At 34.0% G+C, this 17,002-nt stretch overlaps 3 protein-coding genes across 3 annotated transcripts; all 3 read right to left on the bottom strand.

The window, feature by feature from the left end:
• Positions 1-552: 552 nt before the first annotated feature.
• LOC114375359 lies at positions 553-1,281 on the bottom strand. Its single transcript, XM_028333134.1, has one exon. It carries the CDS (start codon positions 1,160-1,162, stop codon positions 818-820), a length of 345 nt encoding a protein of 114 aa, XP_028188935.1. The 5' UTR covers positions 1,163-1,281; the 3' UTR covers positions 553-817.
• Positions 1,282-3,102: 1,821 nt separating this feature from the next.
• Positions 3,103-9,525, bottom strand: LOC114376761 (auxilin-like protein 1). Its single transcript, XM_028335022.1, has 8 exons — positions 9,031-9,525; positions 5,169-8,439; positions 5,021-5,093; positions 4,820-4,914; positions 4,674-4,739; positions 4,499-4,588; positions 4,022-4,198; positions 3,103-3,488 (listed from the first exon to the last, which is right to left on the bottom strand). The coding sequence occupies exons 1-8, from the start codon at positions 9,387-9,389 to the stop codon at positions 3,453-3,455; spliced, it is 4,167 nt and encodes a 1,388-aa protein (XP_028190823.1). The 5' UTR covers positions 9,390-9,525; the 3' UTR covers positions 3,103-3,452.
• Positions 9,526-12,273: 2,748 nt separating this feature from the next.
• LOC114377018 (gamma carbonic anhydrase 1, mitochondrial-like) lies at positions 12,274-15,960 on the bottom strand. Its single transcript, XM_028335383.1, has 5 exons — positions 15,689-15,960; positions 15,455-15,598; positions 13,448-13,573; positions 13,205-13,356; positions 12,274-12,947 (listed from the first exon to the last, which is right to left on the bottom strand). Exons 1-5 carry the CDS (start codon positions 15,801-15,803, stop codon positions 12,672-12,674), a joined length of 813 nt encoding a protein of 270 aa, XP_028191184.1. The 5' UTR covers positions 15,804-15,960; the 3' UTR covers positions 12,274-12,671.
• Positions 15,961-17,002: the final 1,042 nt, after the last annotated feature.

Genomic DNA, 17,002 nt, shown 5'->3' with positions numbered 1-17,002 from the left:
TCATTCGGATAGATCCTGTCTTCTTCATTCGGATAGATCCTGTCTTCAGGGATTTGATAATATCATAAGAGACGAATTGATATTTTAATTTGCATAAAAGAAACTAAAAAAAAATATTAAATTTATTATGAAATCAAGATTCAATAAAAAGCTTGGTAATTAAGAAGGGTCAAATGGTCTTGTTCTCACTTGGTCGCACCATGGTGATCGATGATGGTCAGGGATTGCGGCTCCTCTTCTCCAAGCATAATTCAACACGTATGGTTGCATGGTCACATTTTTTTTAGGTTCATATTTTCCATGACTTATTGACTTTAGTGTATAAAATTGTAAATGTGTTTGTCTCAACTATACAAAACTTTCCGAGTTCTATTAACACCCTATGAAAATCATTCTCAAGTTTCATTTCAATTACTCTGAAACCAGCTGATGTTAAGAGGTGTAACACTAACACATAAACCATCGCTAATCAACTTTCAGAAAAGGTGACATGCAAGAAGAATAACGTTGTACGTGCAGTGTCTTTTTATTTAGGTCTCTAAGAATTCAATATATATGTTAAAGCATAAATTTATGTCATCAAATGATTCAAATCCAACTGGAAGCAATAGGAAGGTGAACTTGATGTTTGCAATTGATTCATCTATATTCTATATATATATATATATATATATATATATATATATTATCGATCGAGAACAAAATCACACTTCCATTTTGCTCTACATCTTATGACAATTTGATATGAGAATCAAACTCTAAATCTTACAACAAATATAATAGTACTAACACTTGAGTTTGAAAGCTGAGCAAACTATCACTTGTAATACATGACAGGTTTATTGGAATTCAAATCCCACATGCCTCCTTCCTTCACATACTCAAGATACCTCGCAAATTCAGGCCTAGCTGTTGTTTTCTTCTTCCGGCGAAGATCAAAGAAGCTGAAGAGTGGGTGACTCTTCTTCTCCTTAGGTTTACTATTGGCATTTTTTGTGGGGTTTCTCTGTAGATTGATGTCTCGAAAGGTTGAACCCATAGCCCGAGAAGGCAAACTTGTGCTCCTCTTAAACTCCTCATTTGAAGTTCCATTGTCAGCAAGTTCTTTTTCTAATCTCTCATACTTGGAAGGCCCTCCTCGAGTACTAGTGGATCTAAACATGTTAGATCCTGTTGAGTGAGAAAATAGAATAGGAATGTGCAGATGAAAAGAAATGGTTGGGGAGAGTTGTGTGGATTAGAGATAACTTGTAGCACTTTACATGATAGAGGGCTTTATATATTGTTAGGTTTGATGTGTAATTTTCTTCATTTGTGTTCTTTGATGTAGTGCTTGGTGTCTTGTTTTCAATGTTTTGTGTACAAAACAGGAGGAGTGATGCAATTTTGGTTGACTTTTTGTGCCGTCCCAACAAAATTCCATCCACAATTAAAGTCATGAACTAACCAAGTATTCATGACCGAGAAAAAATTTTAAAAAATAAATTGCGAGTATGACATTTTAGTTTTTCTTGGTGTACCAAGCTTTGTTTCCTCAGTCAAAGTGTCCCTTAATTGCATGTCCCGATTAAATATTTATTACTTGCACATGAAACATTGAAACATTCAAATGAATTGCTGGTAAAAGTTGACAAGAGCGATATGACTGAGAAATTAAAATAAGAGAAATACTACTCATCATACGAAACGAAAGTTACGTACAAAGACAGTTTCATAGAACACACTAATAATGAATACACTTTAAACCAACCATCCTTGTATGGTCATGCTAGCTTGCACCTCTCGTTTATGATGTGATTAGTTGATTTAACTGCTCGTTATTTTTGTACAAATGTTTTTGTTGAAATAAATATGTTCATGACATAGACACCTCGTGTATATTTTAAATAACTAATACCAGTTTACTTCAAACGCCACTATTTTAATTTTGCAATTGTTTTCTCAGACCATAAAATATTGTACGAAGAACGCTTAAGACTGAAATAAGTGAAAAGTAACTTCATCCACAGAATTTAAGGCATAGGCATCACAACTTTCCAATCATTTTGAGTATGGCAACCCATTCTTGACTGCAATTTAAGGTTTTCGTTGGTTATGCATTAACGACTTCGTTTGGTGAAATATCGAAAGCACACACCTACACACTCAAGCACTAGCACATGCGCCATTGAAAAATTTTAATATGTTGTTTGTTATTTTGTTTTTATCACTTCACATTATAAAAAATATTAAATTTACATTTTTATTAAATTTAACATGGGTCAAATGCTTTCCCAAAACCAAAATAAATAAATAAAAAGGAAAAAAAATATAGGAAGGATGCATTTTAATAATTGAAATTGATGTTAGTTAACAAATGTGTAGTTCTCCAAAAAAATAGTTATGTATTCCTTTTAATTATTTATCTATTGTAATATAATTTGAGCATGAAAATTTAATTTAGTCTTGTATTTATATTATTCACGTGTATATTGTTGGTTAATTTTAAAAAGAAAAATTAACACTAATTCAATTAATAATAAAATTTTATAATATAAAAAATGACCTTATTTTTTGGGTGGGGGTGAGACTTGAGTATTAGTTTTTTATTATTTTCTGACTGTTGTGACACTTTAATTTTGAGCTTCTATGTCCCAGTGGAGTCACAAAATCGATAGTCAAACAATTCGTAATGGAAATAGTAGGACGAATTCCATTTGTTTTATGCTTCGTCAGAGAAAAACAGGAAAAGGTAGGGAAACGAGAGGACAGAAAAAGTAAGAAAACTAATATTTTAAATAAATAAATTTTAAAAAGTATTTTCTTTGTACAATAATAACAATAAAGTTTCAACCTAACCTGATACAAGCTATACTAACACCCTTGAATTTAAGTAGTTAAATTAGCATGAGGTCAGTAACATCTTCAAATGAAATCGATTAAACCTGGATGGATCATGGAACTACATTTGACTGCAATTTTAACAATTAACGATGTTTATATAAGATATATAATACCATGAACAGCAGCAAATGTTGCACCACTAAAACAATGGTCAAGTAGGTTAATGTATGATCTAATATATTTTCTTGCTAAACGTTTGCTTTGACAGCACCCAGCTAATTTGTTCAGTTTCTTGGTCCTTTTATTCTTAAAATTGATCAACAAGTTATTGTAACAAAAATTTCCAATTTTGCTAACAGAAAGCCAGTCTTAGCCTCCTGCTTTATATCTATTTACTTTTGAATTTCTTAATTTCTTGCTATACCATGGGCAGAAATTTTCTTCATACATACAAATACTTATGAGACTATTACAACAGAACATACACTATGACAAAATAATTACAAAGGTTTTGGAAGTTTGGACTGTGGACTTTGGGAAGGAATTACCCGGCCAAGGTGAAGAAGCTTCTATACACACTTGCAAGAGACAGGGAGGGAGAAAAAAACAGACCTTGGCTGCCAGGCATGTTACCGCTCCTCTGAGTTGAATTTGTTCCAAGCTTCCTGAAGTACGTAAAGTATAATAATTAATGAAGTATATGAAGCTTTATCAAACTACAAAGCATTGTCATGACGTGAGATTGTACATTGACAATGACCAACTATACCAAAAGGCAAAAACATAAACTGCAAGGTGAACTCATCAAATGATGTTTGGTTGTATATGTCGATGAATAATTATCAAGAAACCTAACACGGTTACATAAATGCTCATAAATAGTTTTATTACATTTCTAATGGAAAACGCCTACTTTCAAAGCACATAAACAAGAATTAAGAGAATCAGGGTTGCAAATCATTGTCAACCAAAAGTGAATTCAAGTGCATTTCATTTTTCGTCTTCTCATGTTTTTGTTGTACTGTGTAAAGTGGTCAATCTAAATATTTTACCTTCCGGCTATCCAGTATCCACTTAGTCAACCAGGAACAACTTTCTATTCCTTATCCATACTAGGTATAGGACATTTTTTTTGCAGCAAAATAAAAAATGAACAAAACCAACTAAGTGAAAGATAGCAATAGCATGCATTACATACCTTCAAAAGATCGAAAACCTTTTCACATATGTATTTGTGTTGAATACTTGCTCCACGTTGCTGTAATTTGTCAGGATGAACACACAGGGTGGCCTTCCTGTAAGCTTTTTTCACAGCAGCAGAAGTAATGACCTCGGTCAATGGGATTAGTTGCCACCCAGAATCAGGCCCAAGGATCTGATAAGGTCGAAAAGTTAAAAATTCCATATAGACAGAGCATAATCTCTGCAACTTCAAAACTATCAGTCTAGATTAGACTGGATGGATGCTCATCCTAACTCAAAAGGTCTCAAATTGCAGGAAGTCAAAAACATTGTGATCAAGCATGCCAATACATACATTTCTCGTTTATTTGAGACTCATCTCCTTGACCTAAACATGCCACACCCTATTGCGTATTACTAATGTATCAAAGAGAAGTTGGGAGTAAGAGGAGATAGAAGCAGCATAAGCCTAGTTCAGAATATTTTCACTTACATATTGCAAGGTAGAAAGTAAGGCACGCAAGTTTCCTTCTTTTCCACCTGACCATCTCCTTACTTCAGCATCCAGAGTCTCGGATAGCCTCTGCAAACAGCACCAGACTTGAGTAATCAATGAAACACAGAAACACCAATTTATACACAGAAAAATTATATGAATGAGTACTTACATTTCTTTCAGCCTGTTCTTTCTGAGCTAGAAGGTCACGCATGTTCTTTTCTGCCAAAGCTTTCGCCTGAAATTTCCAGAAAATTCATCACTATGTTACTGTCTATGTGCATTTATATACGAGTATCAAAAGATTGAAGATCTTACTGCACGCTCAGCTGTTCGGCGATGCCTCTCCAGTCTAGCTCTACACCTCTGAGCTGATTCACCTTCTCTTTCTGATCTCTCAGAAAAAGAGGCAGCTTCAAACAAAGTACAAGATTTAGTTAAGATTATATAGCAGGATGTAGTAAAATGTTGAACGAGAGTACATACTAAAGCATTGCAGGGGAGTAGAATTTTACATACCACCATAAAGTGAATATGGATGTCTGGAACCTGTGGAAGAGCTTAAGTTCTGAAACTGTGGATCCAGCATATCCTGTCATTTAATTCATTAGAAATTTATTGAAAAATGTCAAAAATTTATCAATAGCAGATTTAAAAAGATACTCACGGAGGATGAAGAGTCTTGTCTTCTACAAAACTTGTCAGATACAGATCTCTCTAACTGTTCTCTGGACTCAAATGCAGTCCTTTCATTCTTTAATTTTTCCATGGCTTGGTCTTGAGCCTCTGCAGTTGCTCTTTCTACTGCAGCACGCTCTGCTTTCAATCTTGCCTCTATAGTTTCTTTATCAATGTTTGACTTATCCCTGGCCTCAGTGCATGCCTTCTCAAGTCTTTCCCTGGCCTCAGCCAGTGCCTTGTACCGTACTTCCACAGTTGCTCTTTCAAATGCAGCCCTTTCACAAGCTTCAGCATATGCCCTATCGCGAGCCTCAAAAGTTGCTCTATCAACTGCCATCCTATCCTTTTGTCTTTCCCTTTCCCTCTCAGCCTCCAGCATGGCTTTCTCAACGTCTTTTTCTCGTTCTCTTTCTCTATCCCCCTCCTCTTCTGTCTGTGTAAGATCCTTTTCTGACTCTCTTCCCATCCTTTCAGCATTTTTCACCATAGAAGAAGTTTCATTAGTACTCTTTGCTTTGCTTTCTGTGGATTGACCAACATGAAACCACTGGGCAGTTTTCTGGACATTTACAGTCTCCTGTACTGTAACAGGTCCAGTTGCTTCTGTGCCTCTGTTATCAGCCTTTGTCACTGTGTCTCCCTCCTTTTCTGATTGGGTACCTAAATGCTCTGCATCTCCTGCAGTCATTTCAGGTGCTCTGATTTTTTCATTAGCCAGTTGATTTTCCACCCCTATCTCTTTCAATTTCTTTTCCCCAACTTCACATTCTGCTCTCATCTTTCCAATATCTTGGTCAGCAACAGATTTTTTAGATACCTTCAGTTTTCCAATAAATTCTTCATGAATGGAGGTTGATTGAGCTGCAAGATCTTCTTCACTCTCAATTTCCTCGGTCTCATCAGTTGCTTTAGCATTCTTCATGTTTCCCTCTTCTTCATTCCTCTCCATGACAAAAGCTTTGTTCAATCCCTTATCTTTTTCCATTCCACCTACATCTTGCTCCATATTCTCAGATTGCTCCAGGTGACTATTCTCATTTGATACATCTACACTTCCTTCCATTGCTAATGTTTGGCTTGATGTTCCCTCAGTGACTTTTTTCCTTTGAGCCTCATTCAACATCCCATTAATCTGTTCTTGCATTGGGGTTTGATTCATAACTTTCTGAATCCCTTTGTTGTCACCTGCTTCTTGAAGTCTATTTCCTTCTCCATAAACATCTTTAAATTTCTTTCTATTTTGATCGCTTCCATATGCCTCATTTTCCCTCAGCTTGGAAGCCTCTTTCAGCCTTATCTCATTTACTTCGAGTTCAAAGTCTTCTTTAAGTTGCTTTTGATTCCCATTCCACCTGAAAGCAGGTATTAGGCCATCATCACTTTCTTCATTTTCAGAAGAACTTTTGGGGCTTTTCCCAATTTCTACTCTTTCATGAGCTTCTTTCAGTCCCTTTTTGATCTGAATCTGTTTACCTAGTTTTAATTTCATTTCATTTTCTCTTTTGCAGACCTCTTTTTCCTCTGTGTAATACGGTTCAAAAGCCACATTTGATTTTTCATCCATATCTTCTGGCTCCACAGAACCTTTCAGCTTTTCCCCATGCTCAGTCTGTTCTAGAGCAAAAGCTTCTCTTTCTGTTTTTCCATTTTCTTTGATTTTCTCAGATTGCTTATGCCTTTGCACACTCTGCTGTTGCTTTTCAACCTCTTTGAATTTCTTCTCATTTTCCCTAAGCCCCATGGTCAGCTGAACTTCATTTGGTGTTTGTCTATCTACTTCTTTGGGTTTCTGGATTTCCACTTGTTTATGCTCTCCGTGTCCCATTTCACACACGTCTTCTATGATTCCAGATTGGTCAGCTTCAGTTACTTTCTTTTCAGTTTTTCCATGCTGGTGGGCTATTTTTATACTCTTCTCATTGTCTTCCACCTCAAATACTTTGGCCATTTTTTCCTTTTTCATTTGCTCTCTCTGCCTCTGTTTACCATTAGATGCTTCAGATTTCATAATGTTTTCATCATGTTCACAAGCCTGTTTTGCTGCTTTATATTTTTTCTCGTACGCCTCCCCCTGGTAATTTTCTGCAGTTGCTTTTACTTGTTTATGCTTTTCTTGCACATTAGATGCTTCTCTTTCCACTTTTTGGGTTTCAGTACCTTGCACCAAATCCTTAATCTGCTTTGTGGGTTGAGTTACCCTTCTCGATTCTTCGATTCCCACCAATTCAAAAAATTCAGACTCATCTTTCCATGTCCCAACTGAACTTCTATCAGATTCTTGAGATGACCTGGATTCTATCTTGTCCTTTTCCTCAAACATGTTTAAAACTCTTTTCCCTTCTAAATTGTCCAGAGTTTCTGGGGAAGCTTTCTTAAGTTTCTGCCTGTAATCTGTGACAGATAGTTTTGTTTTTGAATGTCTTCCCTGCAATGTATGATCATTCAAACTACTTAATCTAGTTATATCCTTACACATCTTTGCTTCATTAATTTTTGCATCATAACTTGATTTTGAATGGCTTTCACAATCCCCTTTCTTTCTCTCTTTTAATTCTTTGGCACTCCTAAGTTTTGCTTCTGCTCTAAGCATTGCTTCTTTCATAGCATCAGCAGAAGCTGTAGCAGATGAATTCATATGATCCTCCACATTAAAGAAAGGTGGTGAACCAGCACCTGGTGTCTCTTCAGAAACAACCAGCCTGCTGTTTGAATGAAATCCAGACATGCTCCGCTTTTTTGCATCCAGCGCAGGAGGTGGTGGACGACATGGGGGAGGCACTTGAGAGGGCATACTTCTGAGGTTGATGTCAGACACAGTTATGAACATCTCCCTGGAATGAGAATCCTTTCTGCTGCCTCCATTTTGAATATTTAGATCACTATCAAAAGTTTGTTCCCCAGTGGTAAATTTGCGCAGATGTGCTATTGTTTTCCTTGGGCGGTTTCCCTCCACTTTGTCTGCACTAAATTCCATATCAACATCAATAACGTCAGCATCCTGAAAGGATGGATCAGTCTGATGCAATTGAGTGGTTTCATCATATACTCGACTGAAACCAGGAACAGCATGCAGCCGAGTCATGTGAGTTTTCCCCTTTGACTTACATTCATTGCTTGTACCATTGGCCTTATTATGATACAAAACATTGAACCCTGCATTACCGTCAACAGAATGGAAAAGATATCCATTCGACATGCTTTGATTGTTTGCAGATTGATCTGACTCTCCAGAGAATGAGTCCGTTTCTGCAAGACTCCTGTAGATGATGAAAGATCGTCATTATATTGCAGAATTATATTTGCATTGAATGCAATTGAGCAATTTTTACAATACGTACAAAAATACCTCAAAGCATAACACGTGGAATAACAGATTGGTACCAGGGAGTGTGCATACTACATTAATCAAACTCCAAATATTTCTTTCACCAAAAAAAAAAAAAACTCCAAATAGATAGTTCACTACTTCAATAGTTAATCTACATTCTACAATACCCTAAACTTCCAAATCCCAATCCTGTTTTATGAAAAAACGAAAACGACTAAAGATCAAAATCCTAAAAAACAAAGCGGCCCCAATTTCATCACAGACGAAGTAATTTTCCACGCCCAAAAATTCATTAAATTGAATCACAAGTTCACAATAATGCCCCATCCCTAGCCACATGCCACAATTTCCCTCAATCAAAGTCATTAATTCACTCTAATTGTGTCAAACATCAAAAACAGCAAGCAACACAGCTTCCAATCCTCTACACTACGTCTCACAGAAAAGAAAAGGCAACATGGGAAGGGATCACGAACTGTGAGCTAAGTAACTTCAACAGTGATAGTAGCATTGGCATTACCAGGCTTCTTCTTCGGAGGCACCGTCGAGAGCAGTGTGGTGGCGAAACAAATTCTCGTACGGAACTGCAAAATCTAAAGCGCCGAAAACTTCGGTGTAGTTGAAAGCCTGGCTTCGGGGATCGAAGAAGGCATCGGCGTCGTGGACGGCGGGAAGATCGAGGAGCGGAATGGAAGAGGCGCGTGGGGTGTGGAAGCTTCCAAAAATCTCACCGTAGTCTTCGAAACGAGGGGAGAGGCTCGAAACGCCGAACTTGGGTGGACCTCCGTAAACGTCGTCGTATATGCTCTTACTACCATTGTTGTTGATCTTGCTGGAGAGCGTGAAGCCAGCCTCGTTCTGTTGCCGAGCATGCGCCATTTCTCTCTTCTCTTCTTCTTCTTTATGCTTCTGCTTTTTCTTTTTCTTTCTCTGTGAATGGAGTTCAGTGTAGTGTGCAGAGACTGTTTCGAGAACAGAGGGGGACGACGAAAGAGAAAGTGAAAATTCCAATATTAAAAACATAAAGTTGAAGCGTGAAATGACGATAACGGTCTTAGAATAGATTTCTTTTATTACAACGGTCTTGGAATATAGTTCTGTGATTTATTAAAAGAATAAATAAATAATAATACATTATACCGGTAAGTTTGTTTTGTTAATATTTATATTTTATAGTTATGATAATTAATGTTTTTTTTTTACAAATGGATATAGTCGATGTATATTCAATTCTTATTAAAAAAAATTATAATGAGTTGTAAACCGGTGCAATGTCATTACCAATTAAAAAATATTAGTAACATATTTTTTTAAATTACAATTTTAATTTTATATTTCTTAAAAAATAAAACGAATAAAAAATTGTGTATTAGGAAAAATACTACTATTAGAAGGTACATTTTAAAAATATTTAAGAGTTTATTATTAGTTAAAACTTATAAATTTTATATGGTTGAAAATTATAAAATGTTGAGAGAAACTTAATAAATATGTATGATGTGAGATTCAGAAAATGTTGTGATATTTAATAATTGTTAACTAATAATGAATGATATCTTTGAAAAAGTGTTATTTCTATAAAAAAAAAATCCAATTATAAATCATTTATCTATGATAAAAAATCTTTAAAATACACTGAAAAAGTAGGACATGTATAAATAGTATGGACAAAAAAGTTGGACAACAACAAAAAATAAGAATAGAAGAAAGCAATAAAAAGGTTACATTATTTATTACAACTTTATAATATTAATTTTTTAAAAATAATTTCTATCTTATTAATTATTTCATTACATGTTTTTATTTTTTATTCTTAAAATTTAGGGAGAGGACTTGACAGTTTTAAGGCAAAGAAAAATGTCCGTACTTAAAAGAGTGCTTAGAAACTTATACATTACATATTTTTTTATCTCTCTTTATCTTACAAATTTTTAAAAGATGTATAATACAATTTACCAATGTTTGTAGTTCTAGATGTAGGTTGGAATCTTGGGAAACCTATGTTTGCTAGAAAGAAAATGAAGCGAGATCCATGCCCATTTATTTTATTTAATATTAAAAACATGCAGACAAAACAAAGGTGATGCTGATGCACACACTCCGCTACCGTCCTATCCTATGTTATATAATTGAAGTTGGATTTGTTTGTTTGGACTTTGTACGGTGTGTGGGGGTAAATGTCTCAATCAACTTTTTCCTTGTTTGTATACGTATTGATCGATATAATTGATTTTGAAATATTAAAATTTTTATTTAAATAATAAATAGTATTTGAAATTTTGAATTAAAATAATTTTTAATCTGTAATTATGAAAATAAATTTATTTTTGTATATATTAACACATTAAAAAATAGACATAGGAATTTTTTTTACTTCATCTTAAATACTAAGTTAAAATAGTATATAATGATGTGTACGTACACTAACTTTTGAACATTTAAAATGAAATTTTCACAGCATTTACATATTTATAAACTAAATTGATTATTTAAAAAATATAACTAAATTGTCAACTAATGGATAGTTAAATCAGGCATTAAACAGATTATTTACTCACAACAAAATCGTAGCTCATAATAATATTAGTCATGGACTTGAAATCTAAACATTGACCCTAGAAAAAAAGCTTATTCCTTAGCTTCAATTGGGAAACTTGTTCTCGTGTACCCACCATCATCCATATGCAAAGTTGTTTCTTGCTACTCAGATTTGAAGATGTTATTTAGTGTGTGAAAGAAAAAAGTTAATGTTCAAATGGTTTAATTGCTTTTCCTTGGTGAACCAATTCATTCCAACGAGTTTTTTTGCTCCTTATCTTTGCTGTTAGTACTGTTGAGAAGATTTGAAATCAAGAAAACAAATATAGACCCTTGTACAAGCCTCATACCAGTTGCCAAAACCTAAAAAAGGAGATAATGGGGGACCCTTGTGTTCGCCACTTTATATTCACTATTGAGTCACGTCTAGCAAAGCTCATGGCCTCGTTTTCCTTGCCCTTACTGATCAATTTGTTTCTTTCATAATGCTAAAATTAAGTCAATGCCTTAGCAAATAGCAACTCATGCATTATTCAAAGATCTTGTTTTGCGCAACACTATAGCATATATTAAGCATGCATGCTAACGAAATATTACAATCAAAATAGTTTTAAAGTAGTGAAATTGTCTTAAAAAAAGTATTGAATTTATTTTGCAAAAGCAGGACTGCATATCAAGTATATTTCAATGTCAGAGCTGGATATCTGGTTTTTAGCAGGAGACCGGGTTCGATTCCCAGCATTGGAATGAAACTTTTAATTCCAATAAGCTACGCCAGAAACTATTTCATTACATGTAGTTTTAATCAATTTATTATCCTCTAAAAACCATGTTATAACCCTTTTTCTCTATGAATAAACAATGTATTATCCTCTAAAAAAAAGAAGTAAAACATGTATTTTAATTTATATTTGTAATAATAATAAAACCATGTATTTGTAATAATAAAGCCATGCATCATAAAATTATCAAATTTTAAACAATAATAATTAAGAATAATCAACTTTTTAAAAAAATAATTAAGACTAATCTTAAATTGTTAAAAATTGAAAGTTTTTATTAAAAATATAAAAGTATAATGAACACCTTTCCAATAAAAATATACTTTTAATGACTTAAAAACAGCCTTAACAGCTAATGTTAACAAAACCATGAAAATACTATATTGAGATTGAAGTTTCAATTCAAAAATAACATAACCACTCTTCTCTCCTTTGAACCAATAGAAGGGGAAAACAGTGGTGATTAACATCCTAGACAGCAGAGGTATAGCTGGCATGGGGCGAAGAAAAGAAATATCATAATCCATGAAAATACAGGTTCAACCGGCACATCTGAATTGACATTCTTTATTTTAAAATACATGCCCAACTACAGTGCTGTAAAACTGTAGATGTGTGTCCCTGGATGACTGAACTATACCAAACTGTTCCATTGTAGTCATTATCAAGAAACAAAAAGTAAGGCTTCTTATTGGGCACAGTGAGCAAAGCCACATGCCAACTCGTGCAGCATGTGTTGATATTAGAGATAACAGTGTGAGCTCTCCAAACTTACAGGAAACAAAAGCAGCCATTCTCTGGAAAATCGCACATAAAGACACTATAAAAGAAGGAATAAAAACTAAGCCTTGGGAACTTTGTCTAGCAAAACATTATCTGAAGATTTAAGCTCTGTAGGAGTTTCTTGAACACCACCTAGCACTGAATGATATTCGTCACCATGACGAGCAAATTTCTTGTGAAGAACCTTTACAAATTCAGTCTCATCGAGTCCTTTTGCATTTTCAGCAGAATGAGCCTGAGCCAAATTAGAATAATTTAAGGCAGATTGTGAGAAGAAGGTCATTTCATCTTCTGTGAGCTTTCTCAAGAACCTTGCCGGATTACCTCCCCAAACCTGCAATTAAAAGCAATCATTCAGTTTATATCAAAGATACAATGATAATCCCATGCCTGATGTAAATAAATAACATGAACACATCTTGAGCCATTCACTTTAATTTAGGCCCGATTGCTATGACAACATCCATTGATAATTCTAACAAATAATAACATGTGAAACTTCATTTAATTTCAATTTTCAAGACAGAGAGAGACAGCAGAACAAAGTGCTTTCCCATTCTCTCCAAAGGAAAACAAAAGGTTCATACAAACCTCTCCATAAGGGATCCTTGTATTCTGCCTGACAAGAGCTCCAGCAGCAACCATGGCATGTTTCTCAACATATACACCATCAAGCAAGGTTGCACCCATGCCAATAAATGCCTCATCCTCAACAGTACATCCTTGTAACACAGCACTATGACCTAAAATCACAGTGTCCAAACCTTAGATAGAGTTGCACTAAAAAAATGCTTAAGTCACTCACAAAAATGATAATTCATCACTTTCACTCACCTACAGTGACATTATCTCCAATGATAGTTGGCAAGACTTTTCCACTTAAATTAGACTTGGCAACATGAACAAGAGAATTGTCTTGTATATTAGTTCCAGATCCAATAGTAATGCTGTTAACATCACCTTCACACAAAGAATATTGTTTAGTTAAAGGTAGAAAACAGCAAGAGAAGTGCAAATATCAGAAAGAGGAAGATGGGATATATCAGTTCTCAACCCCGAGATATTGAGTGATCAATATGCATATAAAATGATAATGAGTACATGCATACAGCATAGCAATAAGAGAGGTACAACAGTTGACCTTTCACATTCCATGGATTGTGAGTTGAAGCAATGAAAAGTGAAGGAAATAGGTAACAAATATGTGGTCCTTCCTATGTTACCCAAAGAAAAAGAAAATGCATAGTGTGTATGGATATGCATTTGTATAGTTAATTTTGAATCAACATGATTTTATTGAATTAATTCTAAGTAAACATGAGCCTGAAGTAACATGATTTTTGTTTAGATACAATATATTAGAAATTGATTTTGATACAAAATATTGTTTGGAAACTTGCCATCAAATTGATTTTGGGTGAATAATTGCCAAAAATAGGTTTTAATGTGCATCTATATATATATATTATGTAGACATCTTGTATTGTAATTCATTATTTTGAAATAAAATGCATAACCTTGATAAAATGCATAACAATGAAATACAAAGTAGCAAATGAGAAGATACAAATAAGAGAAATAATTCAGACTGCAACACAACTTTGACATACAACTACAACAAAGAGAAAATGTGTTAACGTTGACAGGAAACAAAGCTTCAGCTAATCTTCAACTATTATTTTTATGTTAATATTCAAAATATTGATACAATAACAAAAAAAAATTCAAGAATAGTAATGGTAGCTGTCTTTGGAGTGTGGTGCATAAGTGTCTCTTTTGTCACTTCAAATTTATCATTATTATCTCTGTCTTTTAGTTTTTCTAGGTGGAATTGAAGGGACCTGACTTTTCTGGCCTTTCTCTTATACTCCCTCCTTCCCTAATTATAAAACCCTTTCAATTAATTCATGCCCCTTAAGAAAAGTAGTTATTGCATTAAATTTGTTAATTATTTATACTATCATTCAAAAATTACCATTTTATTCTCTCTCTATCCACTTCTTTTTCATTAATATTTGGAGAGAGAATAATTAAGTAAGAGTGTGTAAGAAAAAAAATAATTAATGTATTTAAAAATTAGAAAAGGGTCTTATAAAAAAGAGAAACAAATTTTTGAAAAGGATCTTAATAATTAGGGATGGAGGGAGTAGTAAACTATAAAATGGATGCTGCCGCATAGGATTTGGAACCACAAACTTGGAGGGATACATCATACATGGAACAAATATCATGACTCACATTAGTGTTGATGAAAAAGCTATTATTAATGAAATCAATGAGACTCAAGTCTAAAACGTGGAATCATGTTTCCAACACAAAGCCAAACATCCTGTTAAATGAGAAAATTATGTTTGACCAATCCTAAACTCAAGTTGAAGTCATCCAAGCGTGGATCCAAACATACCCTTAGTAAACAATGGATTACTAATTCCATTATTTAAGGTGAGTGTGCAGATATATCAGAGTTACACTCATACATTTACGGAAAAAGCACATATTAGAAGTCTTAGTCAAAGATTTAACATTTCAGTTAAAGCATAAAATTTGCCACCGTCTCATCAGACACACTTACTCTTTGGATGACAAACACTGATAGTGTACCCTGATAGGGCAAGTCTCTAAATTAGAGAAACTAATTGTTCCACATTTTACTCTTTAGAACCTAATTTTCACTTAAAATCGTTCCACATTTCGGTTGTTGTACCAAACAAGTGCAAATTAGAGATTCATTTCAAAACCACTTTCACATTCCCAGTGAGGCTAATCTCAGATGAACCAAACAAACCCTAGGTCAATGAAAATAACTAATTGGAAACAGCTGCGGTGGCGGTGGGGGTTTACCTCTGAGAACGCATCCATACCAAATGGAGGAAGCTGGGCCAACGTGGACATCGCCGAGGAGGGAGGCACTGGGGGCCACAAATGCATCCCTGTGAACCGAGGGAGCTTTGTCGAACAGATTCATCAGAGGTCGATGCCTAGATACTGAAAAAAAATCGAATCGAAATAAGAATTAATGGAGTTTGGAATGAAACCCTAATAAAATGGAAATGGAGAAGTGAAGGTAAAACTTACGCTGTTCTTGAAAGAGGTAGTTGCCTTGGAGACGAGAGCCGAGGCGATCGATGGCTTGGCCGGTCTCGCGGATCCAAAATCCGACGGCGTAGAAAGCTCTGCCCAAGGTTCCCATTCTGCTATTGGTAGTGGCAGTGGCAGTGCTGTTGCTACCTCACTCCTTCACCGATCTTCTCTTCACTCGCCACCTAATCTAGTTCCCTCTTCAATTACAACACTGCTCAATTTTGGAAATCATTTTACAATTTACATTCATTTTATATAAACCAGAATACTTCTTTCTGTTAAAAAAGGCTTAGATTTAGAAATTAGATTTACCACCCCTGAGCATTTTTATTTTTTTTTTACCTTGTATGAGAATGGTATTTTATTTAAAAATTATAAAAAGAAGCTGCATAGCCCCATGCTACTGGCTTCCTTTCATTTTCTTTTAATAAAAAATAACAAGTGTTGTTAGAACAAAAAAACGGCATTTTTGAAACAAATAATGGTGTTGTTAAAAGGCAAGTGTTATTGGCATGATTTTTTCAATTAAATAATTAGTTAACAAAGCAATATGAAAATAATTGATTTTTAAATATAATATACGACAATTTTTAGGATAATAGGATTCACACCAAAAATTAGGACACGGCTTTGATAGTATATTTGAGGGTTTAAGTTTTAATTTCAATGTTGTTATTATTAAATAATATAAAAAAGACAAAATTTAAGATGAAATATGTCCTTATATCGTGACATTTATAATAGGACCACATCTTAACATTTCATAATTGCAAATGGTTGTATGCAATTATAAAAAAGGTATACTTGCAATAGTTTATGTTAACTTATGTTGAAATAGTCGAAAATATAATTTAAACTCGTTCTTAAACTGATAAACCAAACACAATTGAATATTTCTATAATTTAAAGATATTAAAATTTGATTTTTTTTAAAAAAGGATATTCGAATTTACTTTTGGTCAAGTTGATATAATAGGAAGGGACACGTTACAAATACTCCTAACTCCTATAACCAAGTAAATAATTAAATAAATGGATATTTGTGTGATAAAAAATCAAAATATAAAAGCTTATAAAAGTCCCAAGTTGTTGGTAAGTCGGTGTAGGAGCTGAGAAATGTTGATGAATTAATTTGTTTTGTATTTAAATAAATATTATGAATGAAAACTATGGCCAGAAAAAAAATTGTATATAAACATATGTATGTATATTCATATTCTATGGCAAGTTAATTTAAACTTTTCCAACCTGAAAATGTTTCTAAGTATGAATTCCAGTAAATTTTTAACATATGTATATTTACATTTC

Source organism: Glycine soja, chromosome 11 (genome assembly GCF_004193775.1).
Source record: "Glycine soja cultivar W05 chromosome 11, ASM419377v2, whole genome shotgun sequence".
Taxonomy (NCBI): Eukaryota; Viridiplantae; Streptophyta; class Magnoliopsida; order Fabales; family Fabaceae; genus Glycine; species Glycine soja.
This window is presented reverse-complemented; position numbering and strand designations above follow the sequence as displayed.

Excerpts from the sequence above, each read along its gene's own strand:
- LOC114375359 (XM_028333134.1), bottom strand. The coding sequence starts at position 1,162 with ATGTTTAGATCCACTAGTACTCGAGGAGGGCCTTCCAAGTATGAGAGA.
- LOC114377018 (XM_028335383.1), bottom strand. The coding sequence starts at position 15,803 with ATGGGAACCTTGGGCAGAGCTTTCTACGCCGTCGGATTTTGGATCCGC. Across the intron at positions 15,599-15,688 it reads CTACCTCTTTCAAGAACAGC|TATCTAGGCATCGACCTCTG; the intron begins GTAAGTTTTACC and ends ATTTTTTTTCAG. Across the intron at positions 12,948-13,204 it reads CAAGGATCCCTTATGGAGAG|GTTTGGGGAGGTAATCCGGC; the intron begins GTTTGTATGAAC and ends TTTTAATTGCAG.
- LOC114376761 (XM_028335022.1), bottom strand. The coding sequence starts at position 9,389 with ATGGCGCATGCTCGGCAACAGAACGAGGCTGGCTTCACGCTCTCCAGC. Across the intron at positions 4,589-4,673 it reads AAGAACAGGCTGAAAGAAAT|AGGCTATCCGAGACTCTGGA; the intron begins GTAAGTACTCAT and ends TGCTGTTTGCAG. Across the intron at positions 3,489-4,021 it reads AGGTTTTCGATCTTTTGAAG|GAAGCTTGGAACAAATTCAA; the intron begins GTATGTAATGCA and ends TACGTACTTCAG.